The 18,863-nt window shown below is 27.7% G+C and overlaps 2 protein-coding genes across 3 annotated transcripts; both read left to right on the forward strand.

Moving 5' to 3' along the window:
* The first annotated feature begins 1,548 nt into the window (after nucleotides 1-1,548).
* Nucleotides 1,549-5,725, forward strand: LOC105834305 (luciferin 4-monooxygenase). 2 transcript variants are annotated; one of them, XM_028192040.2, is made up of 8 exons: nucleotides 1,549-1,905; nucleotides 1,975-2,100; nucleotides 2,407-2,614; nucleotides 3,161-3,657; nucleotides 4,105-4,282; nucleotides 4,621-4,842; nucleotides 4,965-5,194; nucleotides 5,440-5,725. In XM_028192040.2, exons 1-8 carry the CDS (start codon nucleotides 1,831-1,833, stop codon nucleotides 5,596-5,598), a joined length of 1,695 nt encoding a protein of 564 aa, XP_028047841.2. In that variant the 5' UTR covers nucleotides 1,549-1,830; the 3' UTR covers nucleotides 5,599-5,725. The 2 variants fall into 2 exon arrangements, with proteins under 2 accessions (XP_028047841.2, XP_028047842.2); XM_028192041.2 differs by lacking the exon at nucleotides 1,549-1,905 and having other exon boundaries at nucleotides 2,012-2,100; nucleotides 2,388-2,614.
* A 1,797-nt stretch (nucleotides 5,726-7,522) lies between these two features.
* On the forward strand, nucleotides 7,523-18,149 carry LOC105834306. The gene is made up of 16 exons (XM_036284428.1): nucleotides 7,523-7,633; nucleotides 8,729-8,875; nucleotides 9,028-9,235; nucleotides 9,810-10,303; nucleotides 10,370-10,547; nucleotides 10,926-11,144; nucleotides 11,287-11,516; nucleotides 11,631-11,777; nucleotides 14,787-14,885; nucleotides 15,169-15,306; nucleotides 15,402-15,609; nucleotides 15,858-16,351; nucleotides 16,477-16,654; nucleotides 17,251-17,472; nucleotides 17,579-17,808; nucleotides 17,927-18,149. Exons 1-16 carry the CDS (start codon nucleotides 7,598-7,600, stop codon nucleotides 18,074-18,076), a joined length of 3,378 nt encoding a protein of 1,125 aa, XP_036140321.1. The 5' UTR covers nucleotides 7,523-7,597; the 3' UTR covers nucleotides 18,077-18,149.
* Nucleotides 18,150-18,863: the final 714 nt, after the last annotated feature.

The raw sequence follows: 18,863 nt of genomic DNA on the forward strand, positions 1-18,863 counted from the left end.
AAATAATCATATTGATAAAGTATCGATAAATTCAACGAACTGTAACTGTGGACTAATTGATTTTTATTCGAACAAATTTCTTAATTGATTTTAACGTAACATTCTGTTTAAATATAAAAGAATATTTCGTTATTACTAATCCGTAACATTTGCCGCATATGTCCTCATAAAATATTTATATATAATTAGATAGGAACAAATATATATATATCTGTAATATGTCTGTAAACATGACCATATTATTCATACTAAATTTCATAATTATTTTATCATCATTATTTTATTATAAGTTTCTGCAGTGTTGCAGAAATATTTCTCATAAACTTGAAGGATAAATACATTATAATTAATATCTATTACAAATTATGAGGTAATCTATATTATTATTTAAAATTATCTTGAATAATTTATTAAACATCTTTTTCCCAGCATATATCTAAATTATCTCGAAAATATAGACGAGTATTTCCTATAATTATCTATTATGTAAAAAAAAAGATACACTTCAGAATTTCATATTTATATTTTACGCGTCAGGTGAAATGTCATTCGTAGAATAGACATCGTGCGGTTCTGTGAAGCATTCGAAACGACATTTGTCAACGTTGTCAGGACGGACAGTAGTAGCTTGCGAATGCAGTAGAAAAATTTCACAACCGTTGCGCACGGCTGCGATAAATTACCATGGCGTCGAATCGGCGCGATGCATACAGCACAGCGCCCAAATGCAACTCCGTTTCGATAAGCGTATTTTTATCGCTCAGTGCAAATGTATTTTGCAAACCGCCGAATGAGAATTCCTACGATCTCATAAATTTATTATACCACCAAACAAAAATTATTGAATAATTCGATGCTATTCGTATCTCTTGCACGTTTTGAAATTAGATAATTATTTGTTAAAAGTAATTAGCATTAGTATATAATAATATTATAATGTTATATAATAATAATATAATCTAACAAAACGAATAGAGAGCGATTTAAAATCATGACATTTATGTTTTAACCAAGTAAAGACTTAATTATTGCGGAAATGCATAAACTGTAATTTATTTCAATACAAAAAGCATTAAAACAATTAAAAATAATAGAATATGATCGATAACAAGGATATCATTACATGTGTCAATATCAAAGAAAAAAATTTTTTTAATTTTTCTAATACCCGTAATTTTAAAGAAAATTGTATCTCCTATTAAACTTAATGCGACTTCATTTATCGCAAAAATGCATACTAAATTTTTTCAAAGACAAAATTAATTTAAAAAGTAGAGTATGACATAACAAGAACATTACATATGTGTGTAGACTATTAAATAATTTTCTTCTACTTTTTTAAATATCCGTTATTTAGATGGAAATTGTAATCTTATCAAATATGACTCATCGAAAGACTTCATTTTCTTAGTAATTCTTTTTAACTGAAGATTATCGAAGTAAAGGAGTATACATAAAATAATAAAAAAGTGTTCAAAGCATGCCATAAAAATTATACGTTATCTTAATAATTTTTATGTCTTGTTATAGACTAGCTAGTTTCATTTTATTTGCGGATGATCAAAATTCGATTGCTATTTAAATTACAATCAGTGAAAAATCACGGAAATCAGTGAAAAAAATATACTGATTTCAGTGATTATACACTAACTTTGAAGTAAAAATCACTAAAAGCCAGTGGATTATACACACTAATTATCACAATAAGTATACCACTGTAAATTAGTAAAAATACACTGATTGCAATTTACAGAGTAGATTATCAATAAAAATGGTGGTAGGATATTGATAAAAGTATATAATACACAAGCATTCTATTTTCGATACTACATGACTGACGACGTGCTTGCAGCTAAAGGAATCTTTACAGACATGTCGACGAGCAATGAGGAATCCAACGAGCAGGTAAGAATGCATTAATAATTAAAAAAAAAGATATTTGTCATTGAAATCATTGTCCTTGCTTTTCTCCAGTATGTACCGCTGTTCAGAATCGAGGATAACATATTGATTGGCACGGAGGAAACTCATCCGGAATGCACGAACATCGGAGAACTGGTTCTCGATAGATTGAGGAATAAGCTGGATTTTGTCGGACAGGTACCGTCACATGAAAATCTTATGATTGATTAAGCTCCATTAAGTTCGTAGCTCTGTAAGCTTCAATTAGCTCGGCAAAACTAAACGGAATTAGAAATGACAAGACAAGACAAAAAGATAAAGAAATTTTTTCTAATATTTTATATCAGCAATTAGAAATAATATGTGATTAAAAATCATACAGTATTAATCGATAATCTTTAAGCATTTAAGACAAGAATGTTGTAATGCCAAATGTAAAATTGATTTAATTCATGTAAATGTGTAAGCCTGTGCTTACTTTTTAGAACTTTGTAAAATGTTTAGTTAGAGATTCCTTCGGGAAAAGAAACTACCTATGCGGAAATGAGAGAACGGAGTATTAAATGTGCCCTGTGGTTAAGAAAGAATGGCATCCAAAAAGGCGATAAGATTGGCATATGGACTGACAATCACATTGACACCTATATACCTGTATTCGCAAGCTTGTATGTCGCCGCAGTAATATGTCCATGGGATTATGAAGTATCAAAAGGTACGTAATTTTTTTTATGTAAATATATTCGTCATTCTGATTAGCTGAATAACTTCCCGTAAAAAAAATTTTATATAGATTTAATATAGATTAATATAAATTATATTTCAATTAAATAAGATACTAATAAGATTTTAATAAGAACTCGATTTTTAATTAAAACTTTATAAATATTTAATTTTGATTATGTACAGAGCTATATTAAGTATTATATAATCTTGTTAAATGTCTTTATAAGGATTGAACAAAATAAATATTTATATTAAACTATATAAAATTCTTATTAAAGTTTTATAAATTCTTATAAAGTTCTTATTAAAATCTTATTAGTAAGTATTTTATTTAATTTTAATAAAATTTATATTAAATCTGTATAAAATTTTTTTTCACGGGTTATATAAACGTAATAACTTAACTATGATAAAACTATGATAAAAAATATATTACGTTCTTAACAAAAATACAGATGTTAAATTTTTATGTAATAACTGGAAAAAATATTAGAGTTAAATAATTTAAAAAAAAATTATAAATATCTTATTCCAGGGACAGCGCGGTACGGTCTATCGTTAACATCCCCCAAAATGGTCTTCGTGGATGCAAAATCTGTCGAGAATCTGATGGAAGCTGCAAAGGAAGAAAATCTAGAAGTCAAAGTCGTAGTTATCGGCAATCTACCAGGATTCGTGTCTTTGACAGACATTCTTCAGGATCAAGTCGTCCAGTCGGAGATCGACGAGTTCCGTTGCACCACCGTCAATAATCCTCATGACACCGCGATGATATGTCCTTCTTCCGGTACGACCGGTATGCCGAAAGGAACTGAATTGTCTTACGTGTCCCTTTACAACAGCATCACGCCTATCGAAGAAGTTAACATGATCAACGAAGTATTGTTATCGATTTCTACAATACGATGGCACTGTGGACTATGTCTAATGTTCGAACTGATTATGTCAAATGCGAAATGCGTCATTATTCCAGATGAATACTTCCAGGAAAAAGAAACAGCCGAAATATGCAAAATCATTCAGGATTATAAGGTGAGCTGGAGAAATAAGTTATAAGAGTTAAGAATATGGATTAGTAATACAATTGATATTAATTTTTTTAAGCAATATCTTAATATAAAGTAATAATTCTCTCTAATATTCAATTTTTTATTGTACATGTTTTTAAATTTGAAACATGCACTCGTTAAAAATTTGATGCACTCTCTCATTAATAACAATTATTGATAATATCATGGATTATTTTTTAAAAATATTTTTTATCATTGTATAAAGCCTAATACATAAATTCTGTTGACTTTTTTCCTTATTTGTTTTTTTATAATATCTGTTTTACTTTACTTTTTGTAATCTCTTTCACAATTTTATATTTAAAAATTAATTTGGTACTATTATTAAATAAAAGTTTAAGTAACTTTTTAAAGCTCTTTCCATAAAATATATCTCCTAATAACTATAATTTCTCAACTATATTCTCAGGTAACATGGTTTGGATGTGATATTTCTTTTCCGAGCCGTTTACTCAAATACAATATTTTACAAGAGTATCCTATGTCGTCCCTGAAAAAGCTTGTCATAACTGGTGGACCATTTACAAAGAAAACACAAGAAGCTATTGCAAAAATGATGCCACATACTCAAATATTAAATTGTTATGGTGAGATAAATTAAATTATTAAATCGGAAAAATCCAATCGATTATTCGGCAATCAATATAGTGTAAAATAAAAAAAAGAAATAAAAAAACATAAAATATCACAATATACAGGACGATTCCTAAGTCTACAAAATTTAAGAAAATATTCCCTAGGTTATTTTATGAAGAAAAAGTTATATGAACATACATCCGAAAGTTCTCTTTGTTTTCAAAATTCAAACAATATTTTATACAAAGCGACAGGCACAAGCTTACAAAAAATATTATAACATCAGGAGCTACTACATTATATGAAATAATTTTTTTTTTCTGGGAAAATCATGTGAGTATTTTTTCAGGCTTGACTGATGCCGGGGGATTATGTGCGAGCCAAGCAAAAAATAGTAAGCCAGGTTCCTGTGGCTTTGTGACCAAAGGAATACAAATAAAAGTAATAGATGAAAAAACTGACAAAGCTTTAGGACCTAATAAGAGTGGTGAACTATGTATAAAATCAGAATTTATAATGAAGGGTTATCACAAAAATCTAGAAGAAACTAAAAATGCTATTGATTCAAATGGTCAGTATATAAAATTTATATTATTATACAGTTAAATCTTAAAGAAAGATTACTAAGTAAATATATATATGTATATGTATACAATGACATTTAAATAAATGTTTTATGCGCAATGCCTACAGGTTGGCTGCATACCAAAGACATAGCATATTATGACGAGGCAGGTGAAATTTATTTCATCAGTAGAATTTCGGATTTTATTAATTATAACGGCTGTAAGATATCACCCACGGCAATAGAAGGTATACTTGAAATTCATCCTTCAGTTTTCAATGCCGCGGTTGTTCCTGTACCACATGAAACGGATATAGAACACCCGATGGCATTTATTGAAAAAGTAATCGGAAAAGAGGTACATCATAACTGTGTAATATTTCTTATAAAAAATTATATTTTCTTTAAGAAGTATATAAATATTTTTCTGAAGGAAAAGCTTTGATAAAAATGTACAAGTAATTTTACGTATATATTACTATTTATGATCAAAATTCGTAATTTTGTAAATCTATTAAAGTGAAAGTCTTAAACACATCGTATCCAACATTTTATTAAAGCTTTGAAAGAATGGAAAAAGATTAATGTCAATTTATTTTTCAGGTAACAGAGGAAGAATTGCATAATCTAGTAGATAATCATTTACCAAACTATTATAAGCTTAGAGGAGGAATCAAATTTATAAATAAACTTCCGCGTGTTAGCACTGGAAAAATTGATAGAAAACAATTAAAATTATTAGCAAAAAATAACGTCAATTAAACTAAAAAAAAAGATACATTTTAAGATAAGTATATGTAGTATATAGATATAGTACTGTTAAAGACCCTGATAAAAAACTGTCATGGAATAAAACTAAAAAGAGATAAATATAAACATTATCAAAATATCTTAAAATTTCATTATTTTATCCCACTTTTGTTCAATGGTTATTTTCAGCAATATTAGATTAAACTTGATTGGATTATTCTTGATCTGAATTTATTTCATATCTATTTATTATTTATTACGTGAAGATTTAACATATACTTTACACATAATGGACATGTAAAAATATAAAATTTATGAGATGCATGAATAGCAACATAACAAAATATATAAGCTACATGTGATAAATTATATATGCATAAATAATATAAGTAAGACATATATTTGTATTTATGTTATAAAATGTACAAATTGTACTAATTTTTTATTATATTCTCATTAATTAGTAATTATTATAAACATACATAAATACTGACTAATTTTGCATGTATGGAGTAATAATTATAATTAATTAAAATATTTCTATTTTAAAAATAGACTGCTATATGTAAAATATTAAATTTTGCAGATAAAATATGTATCACTCTATTTTCTTGTTTATTTTATTTAAAATTGCACTTAATGTTATATTGTATAAAAATTTATATTGCACATCTTCGAACAAAAAATAAATAATAAATAGTTAAAAAATTATAATGTGACAACTATTATATTTTAATAAATCAAACTTTTTAAGTATTTTTATCATTTTAAAAAATTTTTTTCCTTTAAAAACACTCAGAAAAGTGTTTTCTAAATATTATTTAGGATTAATTTTTCTTTAATAATAAATTTTATTTTACTTATTATTTTTAACAATTATGTTTTTAACGCTGCATATTTCCCTTTCCTCACACTCTCCAATTCTAGTTTCCACTGTATATAATATCTCATAATCCAAAATTATATCAAATAAAATGTCTTGTGTTTATATAATCTCAACAAAGATTCAATAATATAGGTCCATATTTAGAACAAGCTTATAAAGATGTTAACGCATCATTTAATCATTCTATCTTTATTGTTCATTAAATGTAAAACAAGATTAAAATAAAAGACAAAAAAGTTTGATGCATTTTTGTAAGCGCATTCTGAATATAGACCATGGCATATAAGTTGCGTCAATGTGAAAGTATATTCTGTTCATATCTTCTCTATTAAAGTAACTAACAAAGAAAATTGATATAAAAAAACTTATAGATACTTTCAATTACTTAACACATGTCTTGATATAAATATACACAGAAATGCTTCAAACTGAAGCGTTATGCACAATTTAATTGGAACAAATTGTGTACTAATGTAAACGTTATGCACGGTTTTAGATAGTTAAAATTATTTTTCAATATCATGTCTATGCTTTAGCATTTTTTAATTTTTGATGAATAGAAAAATTGCGTTATTATCATTTCAATCTTGTTTACAGTCGCGTATCACCGCCGTAGTTAATAATGTATTAAATTGTTATTTGACTACAGAGAAAATGCAAACTTACACAATTGACTAATAGTATTGTGTCAACAACAGCAATTGGAATGTAATTTGTGTCGTTATGTGTCGTATGAGATTGCAATTAGAAAGCACTTAATATTTAACAAAAAAAGATTGATCGCTCTCAGTAAACAAACATCACAAAATAATTAAGTGAATTAAAGCTGCGTTTCAACGTGTTCGATTTTGGGAATCATATATAAGTTGTTTGGAATTTGATTTTTAATCAAATTGCTGTTTTAACTAATAAAATGTTACAAAATATTTTATTTATTTCCAATAAAGCCGCATGACAGCACTTCAATCAAAAATTCTTGATTTCTTGTCCCGAGTGGGAGAGATAATATAACGTGATAAAAAGCCCTGATAATTCTGATTTAAGTATTAGTTGCAAATGTAATTCGGTGTTATTACTGAAGTAATATAGCAAGAGATATCAACAAATATTAGAAAATTTATAAAAATGTCTGAATCAACAGCAATCGATAATAACAGAAAGGTAAGAAGATATTTAAAGATATTTATTTTATTCAAAAAATAAATTTTTGTTGCACTCATTAATGTTCTATAATTAAAATATTTAATAATAATATTTATCGATAAAATATTTGTAAATTTTTTACTTCGCATAAAGAACGGAAAGATTTTGATTACAATCTAATAATTTTTGGAAAAAATTCATATACATGCTATAAAATTCATATTGCAACTTATCACAATAATAAATAATATCAATGTAAATATATGAACTTTGTAAGACATTTGTATTATAAATATATAGACTAGTATCGAGTATATTTTGTATCTATGTATATAGTAATATTCGAACAATTCAGTAATGCCATTTTTTTGTAAAACCGTAAACAATTATTAAATTTATTTAATTATATGACACACACACACACACACACACACACACACATATAATTTTAAATAATTGTAATGTTTCTCATTAAAATCATTTATTGTTAAATTGTTCTTGTGACTTCTATAATTCAACAATTGTTGTTTAAATCTAAAATACCAATGTATTCACTTTACATTTTTATTTTATATTAAGTTCTTAATGACGTGTCATCAATGTTCCTGCTTTATATAGAAAGCATTACATTCTCTTTGTTGTTTACAATCATAATCCTAATAATTTACATTTACATTATTAAAGGAATAGAAAATTTCAAAAAAATTTATTATTTTTAATTTTAATTTTAAAAAATTTCATTTTAATACATTGTTGAAAACATGAATTAACATGAAACATGATAAAAACATTATTAATTCTTTAAATTTGCATTTATCAAAAACTCACTAGTTTCTATAAAAGATTTTGTTTAATAAAGTATTTACATTATTTTGAATAGCTGCATATCTGACATATTTTCCGAAAATGTGCAGAAATTGAAACAAGATCCACTTTATATACATCAACAATGTGCCAATATTATTTTTAATTTTTAACTTTTGCATTTTGTCTTTAAATCTATGTTCAACTGTTTTACGGAAATTTTTAACACATTAATTATTAAAAGTTAGCGACTGATTATTGTTTAAGAATTCTTATTAAACTTATCAAATTTTATGTCAAAAATTTCAGAAAGTCCATTATCATGATGTTATTCGTGACTTTAGAATAGAAAACAATATTTTAATAGGAAAAGATATACCGATAAATAGAGAACCTGTTAATATATCCGAAGTGCTACTTCGAACGTTAAAGAGTAAACCAAACTGCGTTGGTCAGGTATTTTATATAAACACATCTTGTGTTAAATCTGCATTATTAACGCAAAAAGATTATATTATTACTAATTTTTAGTATGTATAAAACCTTGCATGAATAATAATTTAAATATTTGATTCACTTTAAACATTTCAAAACTTTTCACATTATAGGTGGAGGCAGTTACAGGTAAACAAAACACTTACGCCGACATGAGTAAGCGCAGTATTAAATGCGCACTTTGGCTAAAGAAACAAGATATTAAACCCGGTGATATAATCGGTATGTGTTGTGATAATGACACAGACAATATCATAGTTATGTTGGCTACTATGTACGTAGGTGCTATATCTAATCCTTGGGACCACGATCTGTCTCCAAGTATGTATAATATTTCCATGCATTTTGTTTTTATAACTTTTTCCACAGTCGTGCCAAAATCATATGTAAAAATGTATACATGTACATATATTACTTCATCTACTTTATCTCAAGCGCAATTTGTAAAAGACATCTTTAGAACTATATTCGCCATATACAGATTCGCCTTAGAACATAGAAAGAGGTTTTGCAAAAATAAAAGTCTAAAAATTTAACTAGATATAGATCTGAAAAGAATTTTGTGAGATCTTAAAAATAATTATATAGGACACTCTTAAAACAATAATGGAAAATGCTGCAAAAAGTTTGTAGCATTAATTTGACAGCGACTTTCTAATAATTGAATTAGTTTGTCCTACATAAATATTTTGACAGTCACAAAATTATTTTCAGATTTACTACATTTAATTACATTTTAGACATTTAGGTAAGACTTTCTTAATGAATGAATAAAGTAAAACTATAATTTGTTATTGATTTAATTGTCTGTTTAATTGTTTGTTCAAAACTTATCTGTATAAATAAAGATCCATATATAATTTATTCATTTATTTATTCATTTACGTTCATTCAGTGACAGCACGGTACTTTCTTTCCTTAACATCGCCAAAAATAGTTTTCGCGATGCCGTCATCGGTACCGAGTTTAGAAGAAGCAAAGAAAGAGTTGAAAATAAATACGAAAATAGTGGTATTTCATGAATTGAATGGATACGAATCCGTGGAGGATACCTTGAGAAATCACGATATTCGCGAGATCACCGAATTCAAATGTACCCAGATCAACAGCCCGGACGATGTTGCTCTTATCGTACTCTCGTCGGGTACTACGGGCATGCCGAAGGGTACCGAAATATCGCACTCATCTTTACATAATTGCCTACTTCCCGAAAAAGTCACGGAATTAGAAGGTCATATTTGTCTAATGAACACAACGTTGCGTTGGCACTATGGCGTTCAGTTGGCATTCCATGCCATTTTAGCGTATGCGACGAATGTTTTTATACCCTATAGCGTGATGTTTGGCAATGACGATGAAGCGATGTGCAGATACATCGAGAAATATCAAGTAAGCTTTAGCTCATGATTTTACAGTTTGTTTATACATGGTATTTATGATTAACATTTGATTAAGGTAACATGGCTTTCCACCGTGGCGAGTACGTTAACCCGATTTAATAAGACCGACGTATTGAAAAAATATCGATTGTTGTCTCTGAAAGAGGTGGTCTATACCGGGTCTCATTTAAAAAAGGAACATTATTTAGGCCTGGCAGAGAAATTACCTCATGCTTTCATTACGACTAATTACGGTATAAGCCAAAAGTTTTATATGACATTATGTATTTATATCATTCTTTATTTCTTCCTATTTTCTCCAGATCTATTATAATATAATATTAGTAATATTAGGTATCTTTAAAATGTATTAATAATATATATCTTCTATTATTTTCAAGCAATTAAAAATAATTTTCATCAAAAAGATAATATTAATTATTAAAAATCTTAGTAAGCAGATAACGCTATTTAAATACTCAAATAATAAGGAAAAATCTACTAACAAAAAATGTATGTTGATATCCTTGCATTTATTTAACATAGTATTTATAATAGCATTATAATTTTTTTTGTATCATGTAACAACTAACACTCTTTTTTTGTATTATGTAACAACTAACTCCTTTTAGGATCTACGGATTCAGCAGCTGACGTAACTGTTATGGTCAGAGGCTGCAAAATAGGATCTGTAGGTTTTGTAGTACCTAATGTTCAAATAAAAATAACGGATAAAACTGGGAAAACCTTAGGAGCTAATCAAAATGGAGAACTGCGTTTGAAACTGCCGTCCGTAATGAACGGTTATCATAAGAGACCAGAAGAAACTAAACGAGCTTTCGATTCTGACGGTATGTAAATAATATCGAATAGAATGTCAAACAACAGAATAAATTATAAATTAGTTAGAAATTTTGATTCCAATATATAAATTGCAAAAACGTAATAATAAATAACTAATTAATCAAATACAAAAAACGTGGAATGTTTCAGGTTGGTTACTCAGTGGCGACATAGGATATTACGATAATGAAGGGAATGTTTTCCTCATCGACCGAATATCCGAGTTTCTCATTTTCTGTGACATTCATATTTCGACTGCAGAAATCGAGCTTGTTTTACAGCTTCATCCCGCGGTATCTGAAGTAGCAGTAATAGGGTTACCTCACGAAACTGAGGGACAGTGGCCAATGGCTGTTATTTCTCGAATACCGGGGAAAATGGTAAAAATCGTAAAACAACGTCCATTCTATACGTTAAATAGAAAAAAAGGATTATTATATCATTCGAAATTCATATGTTTCATTGTCATCATCACAGAAACGTTTCAATTATAGGTAACGGAAGAGGAGCTCCATGACTTGGTGAGGAAAAATCTGCCGAACTACTGTCAGCTTCGCGGTGGAATTAAATTCTTTGATAAACTCCCGCGCACAGCTACTGGCAAAATCGCGAAGAAGCAATTGCGAGATATGTTTATTAATTAAAATCAACTGCATCTATATAAATTATACAAAGTAGTCAGTAGTGGATTTTCGAAAACGTAATTTATTAAAAACATTCAGATTAGCTGCTCAATAATGGATACATATATTTAACAATAATATCTTTAGAAATGCTTTATTTGTAAAATATGTAAAATAATTAAAATTCTACAAGCAATATTGCTAATATTAATATTAGCAAAATTTTCATCATAATTTTCATTCACATATTCCAGCACAAAAAATTTAATTTGTATAATTTTTAAACTTTGTGTCGTAACAATTGATATTAATAAAAATATAAAAATACATGATATTAATAAAAATTCAAGTTAATTTTTAAAATTAATATTTGCAACAAATATATTGTAATTTCTTTATTTAATATTATTAGGAACAAAAATATTTCTAGTAAATAAATTGTTTTTCAAAATTTATAATTAATCATTTTTTTAATAAAATTTTCGGATTTCTTTGTAGTTTTTTAGTTTTATAAAGAAAGATTTGTAAAATCATCACAATTACAATAAAAAATAATTCTACTTTAATCAGGGACAGAACTAAAACAAGAATTTCTTATTGCATTATATAATTATTAGAAAGTTCGAGAAGTGCGAGAAGGTGTGCGCATGTATGTGTCACTTTCAGCAGATCGCGCGTTAGATTAGATGGATAGATAGACGAGAATTGATGATCGTCACAAATACAACTCATCAATAGTAATGCTGAGTGCGTGACACGAGGTTTCGTACGAATTTCTGAATCTTATTAATTGTTACCAGAGTTGAGAAGTAACGCGTCACTTATAATGCTATTACTGTTTGCGTTTTTTTTTAATAACAATCCTTACATTTTTCTATCCGTAACAATAACGTTGTTATATTTCTACAATAATAAATATTTAATTTTTATTTTTATCATTATTTTATAAATGTTATATGAACCATGCAATTAATAAAACCTGCACTGTAGATTTTATAAAGTTAAACAGACTTGGATGTCACTTATTAAGAAATATTAACATTTCGTAAGAAAGTAACAAAAGAGTAATAAATTATTATTTTATATGTAATAATATATAGCGGTAACGCGTTACTTTTATTTAAAAAATGTATGTACAACTGAAGCAAAGATGCTATAATAATCCATTGAGAAAATATTGAATTTTAGCTCTCGACTAAGATGGGCTTTATAACTTAATTCATTCGATTAGATAAATAACTTTTTCTCACTCCGTAGATTGATTGTATCGTCATCTGTTAGATTAATTATGTAAGATTTATGAACTCATAATTATTACATTTTTACGATAAAGCAACGATTATCGCAAGCTTAAAATTCGATTAATATAATTGAAATATAAAGGAAAGGCGGGCAAAGTGGTCATAGCGGGCAAAAGGCAACAGAAGTTTTAAGGGCCGTAAGATTTTGTCATCGCGGTAAGAACACCTAAACTCGTTCTATTCAATGTCCTCAGTCATGTTCAGAAGCCCGAACCAGTTAATGTATCGTTTCTCGAAGTTATTATAATTTTTGTACTTTTAGATGATCCTGATATAAAATAAGTGCTCAATTTTTGTATTTGTTACTATTAAATTAATGACTTAACGTGTTCAAGCATTTTACTGCTAGTCATGTGATTATCAAACTAATACCGTACTAATGTTTGTTCTCGGCGTTAAAAAAAATGGAGTAAGCAGTAAAAATTTTATTTAAAATGAGTAAAATTGTCACACATGAAAAACTAAGATCTAGAAAAGATAAAAATTGTTTATCTCGTATGTAAACATTCTGGTTTGTGCGTTTTCAGGAAATCATTAAGTAAATGACCTACGTTCAAATCGGTTTGTTTCTGTTCGGTCTATTAAAATGTGGAGAGATCTGCGGTCATGTATGTGACAGATACATACGCGCGCGCGCGCGCGCGTGTGTGTGTTTGTCTGTTTGTCTGTCTGTCAGTTTAACGTAATTTACAATAAAATTATTTTTATCATCATGTTATTTAACACTTTTTATGCCGCCAATAAACCAGTCCAATTCAACGTCAATCACATGATAGCAGTAAGGTGCTATACGTTTACAATATTACATATTATTTTTGATTATTTTATTAAAAGACATACAAAGAAAATTGCCAATAGAATCATTAATCGAGCGAGATATTGTATTAATATATCAAACATAATATATGTAACAACACATATACAGAGTAGAAATATATGTAACAATAATACAGATTGTAGAAGTCCGATGCAAAATTAAATATTTCAAAATTAAAAATAATATAAGATATATATATATATATATATATATATATATATAATTTTATAGAATAATAAATTAATAAAAATAAAAACTACAAAAATAAAATAATTGTGAAAACTTTATTATTTAATAGGTTATAGATTTTAATTTGTAGAGAATTCGTGCATTGAAAATTATTTCGTATTTCTTTTTCTAATATTATCCTTTGGAAAAAAAAGTATTAAAATAATATTCTCTCTCTCTCTCCCTATCTCTTTAAATTCTATATGAAGATTCGTAAGGTTTTCATAAAAAATATTTTTAAAAATATTCATTCAAAATTAATAAAAATGCATAAAATTATTAGTAAAAATAAATAGTAAAATCATAATAAATAAAATAACATAATAATAATTAAAATAACATAATTTCCTTCTCCACATAATTGTAAAGAGTATTCTAAAGCATTATACTCTTTAAAAACTTATTTCATCTAAGAAAGATATCCTCTCTCTAGATATCCCCTCTATTCAATAATAACCAATTGCTCAAACAAATCTATATGTATATACTACTCTTCCTTATGATTTTGCGCTATCTCTCTTTTCACGATAAAATTCAGATAAGAAATCAAATTATGCCCCTTCCAACAAAACTGTAGAGAGTGTAGAGGCTTATAGGCAGGAAATTTAAATCCCACTATTTATTCTTTCCCATACATTTAAGTGGGAAAGATAAAAATTAAGAATCAATAGTCTTGATTAACCTTTCACCAGTGATTATTCGACTGTCGCAAGACGTACACGCAATAAAAAAGTCATTCTAAAAATGTGTGAACGGAACACAGCAACTAAGAAAAATGAGGTATAATAATTTTACTTATATTTACACTGTATTTAAGAACGTCTTTTCATATTCTTATTTGCATTGTACATAATAAAGCATTGCGATTATTTTATTATTTCTTTTATTAGCAAATCCGCTATTTCTTAACATTTCAACACCCGTATCTATTTTCTAATTTTAATATTTGCATTTTCTTTATACATTCTGTATTTTAAAATAAAAACTGCTAGTCAAATTAAATGATTATTATTGACATACGATATAATATCACGATTATCTAATAAGCTTTTATATTATAAAGGTACAAGAATCAAAATGCAAGACCAGAATTAAAGATAATATCTTATTAGGACCAGAACATCCAATACATAGAGAATCTGAAAATGTAGCCGAAACAATATTAAAAACCTTGAAAAGCAAACCCGATTGTATTGGTCAGGTATATTAAAAAAAATATCTTCTATATAATTTGATATTCTTTAATTGCATTTGATAACTGCATCTTGAATGATTAACATGTGTGATTGTCTACAGATCGACGCTTTTACAAACAAACAAAATACCTATGCCGAAATGAGTGAACGCAGCATTAAATGTGCACTTTGGTTGAAGAAACAGGGCGTAAAGCCAGGCGATATAATCGGTCTTTGTACTGATAATAATCTGGACGCGATGATAGTATTACTAGGCATTATGTATGTAAATGGCATATGTAATACGTGGGACCATGAGTTGTCTTTAAGTATGTAATCTTTCTTATCTGTTCTTACTACAATTATGTGTAAAAAAATTATGTAAAATATGTATATTTATATTTATCTTATGTCTAAACTATTTTCATATAATTTTATAAAAAATACATATTTTACTTAATTACTGCAATAAAAACTTAAAATTAGTGTAAAGTTGATTAAATTTGCATTTTTTTAATTAAAAAATATAGAATTTTTTAACAGTATTTAATTACTTAATTATTTATTTGTATTTCAGCAACGGCACGGTACTTTCTCTCGCTAACATCACCAACAATAGTTTTTACTATACCGTTATCAGCTGTGAGTTTAACAGAAGCAGCAAAAGAACTAAAAATGGATGTAAAAATAGTGGTTCTTGACAAACTCGAGGGATATGAATCGTTAGACGATATTTTGAAGGGTCACAATAGTCGCGAGATTGCTGAATTCAAATGTGCTCCGATCAGCAATCCGGATGAAGTTGGTCTTATCGTTCTTTCTTCGGGTACTACGGGGATGCCAAAGGCTACTGAGATCTCGCACTCTTCTATGCACAATCGCCTACTTCCTACAAAAGTTGCCGACATGAGCGGTCACATTTGCTTGTTTACACCGACAATACGTTGGCAATACGGCGTTATGCTTGCATTAAGAGCCATTTTGGCATGTTCGACCAGAATCGTTGCACCAGATTCCGTGACAGATGACGATGCAGGCGATATGTACTGTGACTTAATTGAGAAACATCGAGTAAGTAAAAAGCATAATTCATTAAAAAATTTTGATTTTAATTGAAAAATTGATTGCCTAATTTTTCAATAAAAATAAAATTAAAAAAGATTAATAATTAATATTATATTTAACGGTACTTTCAGGTAACATGGTTTGCTACTGATCCATTCGTTCTAATTCAGTTGATTAAGACGGATACGTTAAAGAAATACAAATTGTCGACGTTAAAAACAATTATTACTAGCGGTTCTATTTTTCCGAAAGAACATCAAGAAGCGTTAAGAAAAAGATTACCAAACGTTTTAATTAATAATGGTTATGGTAAGTTTTCAATTTAATTTAAAAGAATTTATTTAGCCACACTAAAATTCAGATTTAATTGGTTTTCTGAAAATGTCCATTATATCCTATATTTCCTTTCTCAATTAATCACAGTATCTTAATGAATTAAACATTAAAAATTAATATTTAAAACTAACATAGACAATAACTATGTTAAATTTCAATTATTAACCCTTCGTCGCTTAACCACACCTCCAAGAAGTTCTGTCACAACGGAGTATAACGTATCTCAACCTACGTTCTTACTTGCCATATTGACAGTCTTTATTATTTAAAAAAAAAAAATACTAAATAAACTTTAAATATTGTTTTAAAATACTGTGTAATAGTTAACGTAAAAATCTGTTTTTAACATGTGAAAAAAAATTTGTCTAATTTTCAAATAATGATTCAAATACAGAGCGCCACTTTTTTGAGGTCTACTAAGTTTACCTCAGATAATCACTAAAAATTAAAAAAATGTCAATTTGTTGTATCAATATATTCAATTAATTAAAAAAAAAATAAAATAAAATAAAATTAAAATGCCATTTTCTTGTTAATATTATGTTGATATTATTAATATTTCGTGTCAGGATCTACCGATTCAGGAGGTGAACTCACTGGTCAAGATAAAAACAGTAAACCGGGATCCGTTGGTTATCTTGCACATAATGTTCAAATAAAGTTGACAGATACAGAAACCGAAGAAGTCTTGGGAGCTAATAAAGTTGGTGAAATACGCGTTAAAGTACCCTTCGTAATGAACGGCTACCATAGGAACCCCGAAGCAACCAAGAAGGCTTTTGATGCTGACGGTATATAATTTAGACGATTGAAACTTTCAATCAGCGACAATAATGTTCAGATGACTAAGAACTGCAATAGAAAGATAATAAATGGTCAAAATGCAAAATGTTTCAGGTTGGCTATGCACCGGCGATTTGGGATATTATGACGATGACGGAGAACTCTTCGTCGTTGGCCGAATATCGGATTTCATTCTTTTCAGATCAATCAATGTCTCACCCGCGGAAATCGAAGCTGTTTTAGAGAATCATCCCGCGGTACTGCAAGCGGCAGTAATAGGAGTGCCTCATGAAATCGATGAGCAACGTCCAATGGCAGTCGTTTCTGTGGTGTCAGGTAAAACGGTAGGTATCACAATCAATGTTCAATTGTATCAAATATAAAGCACAATACAATAACTTTTTTTTAGATTTATTCAGCAGTATATTTATTTATCAAATAATCTAATAATCTGTTTTACAGGTAACAGAAGAAGAACTTATCAGTTTAGTAGAAGAAAATTTGCCCGATCATTGCAAACTCCGAGCTGGTGTCAAATTCATGGATGAACTTCCACATACAACTACCGGCAAAATCGCGAAAAAAAAATTGCGAAAAATGTTTGCGAATTAAATTGTGCTGAGTTATATACATTATTGAAACATTGTATTTGTAAGCATGGAATAAATCATCTTTTTATTGAAAAGTTTTAAAGTAATATTCTCAATGTACAAAATAATAGAAAAAATATACAAATTATTAAAAAAATTTATATATGTAAAACTTATTTCTTATATACAATTACTAATTGATAATTAATAATTGATAAAGTTTTAATGTTGTTAACAAGTCATATATTTGTAAAATTAATAAAAAAATAAATAAAAACATAAATTAATAGTACGTTAATTCTGCATGAAAGTATTTAAATTGCTAGAAACTATAAATGTTAATATATCCAAATCATAAATTTAATTATCGAATTTTCATCATAAACAATCCATTAAGCAATGAAAACATAATAATTATGTAATCCTGCAAATAAGGAATATTCCAATACTCCTACAATATGGACAATAATTACAAATTATATTAAAGTGTTTTTAAAGATTAGTGATAGAATCGCTATACATATGTGCAACAAAAAAATTAAGAGATTTATAGGTCTGGAAATTTTTATATAATGCGATTGCCATTAATATTTTTGATAATTATTCTCTCGTACGTTTTGCAAAACTTTTTGCGATTAAGCGCGCTTTATAAAGCCAGCCAAAATTTCTTATTTAGTTGTAAATTTTCATTTCGAGTGGTTTGTCTACTAAAAACAACATTTTATGTAGTTTCTAAGATTGATCTTTCTTGTGTGTTTTCTTTCATTGGCCTATCACACAAAAGATAATTTAGCCCTTTTCTTAGCCTT

The sequence above is a fragment of the Monomorium pharaonis genome, chromosome 1 (assembly GCF_013373865.1).
Source record: "Monomorium pharaonis isolate MP-MQ-018 chromosome 1, ASM1337386v2, whole genome shotgun sequence".
NCBI lineage: Eukaryota > Metazoa > Arthropoda > Insecta > Hymenoptera > Formicidae > Monomorium > Monomorium pharaonis.

Coding starts and splice junctions, on each gene's coding strand:
- LOC105834306 (XM_036284428.1), top strand. CDS start 7,598: ATGTCTGAATCAACAGCAATCGATAATAACAGAAAG. Junction 11,778..14,786: donor TGCGAGATATGTTTATTAAT/TAAAATCAACTG, acceptor AGTCTTGATTAA/CCTTTCACCAGTGATTATTC. Junction 14,886..15,168: donor CAGCAACTAAGAAAAATGAG/GTATAATAATTT, acceptor TATATTATAAAG/GTACAAGAATCAAAATGCAA.
- LOC105834305 (XM_028192040.2), top strand. CDS start 1,831: ATGACTGACGACGTGCTTGCAGCTAAAGGAATCTTTACAGACATGTCG. Junction 1,906..1,974: donor ATGAGGAATCCAACGAGCAG/GTAAGAATGCAT, acceptor GCTTTTCTCCAG/TATGTACCGCTGTTCAGAAT. Junction 2,101..2,406: donor AGCTGGATTTTGTCGGACAG/GTACCGTCACAT, acceptor TAAAATGTTTAG/TTAGAGATTCCTTCGGGAAA.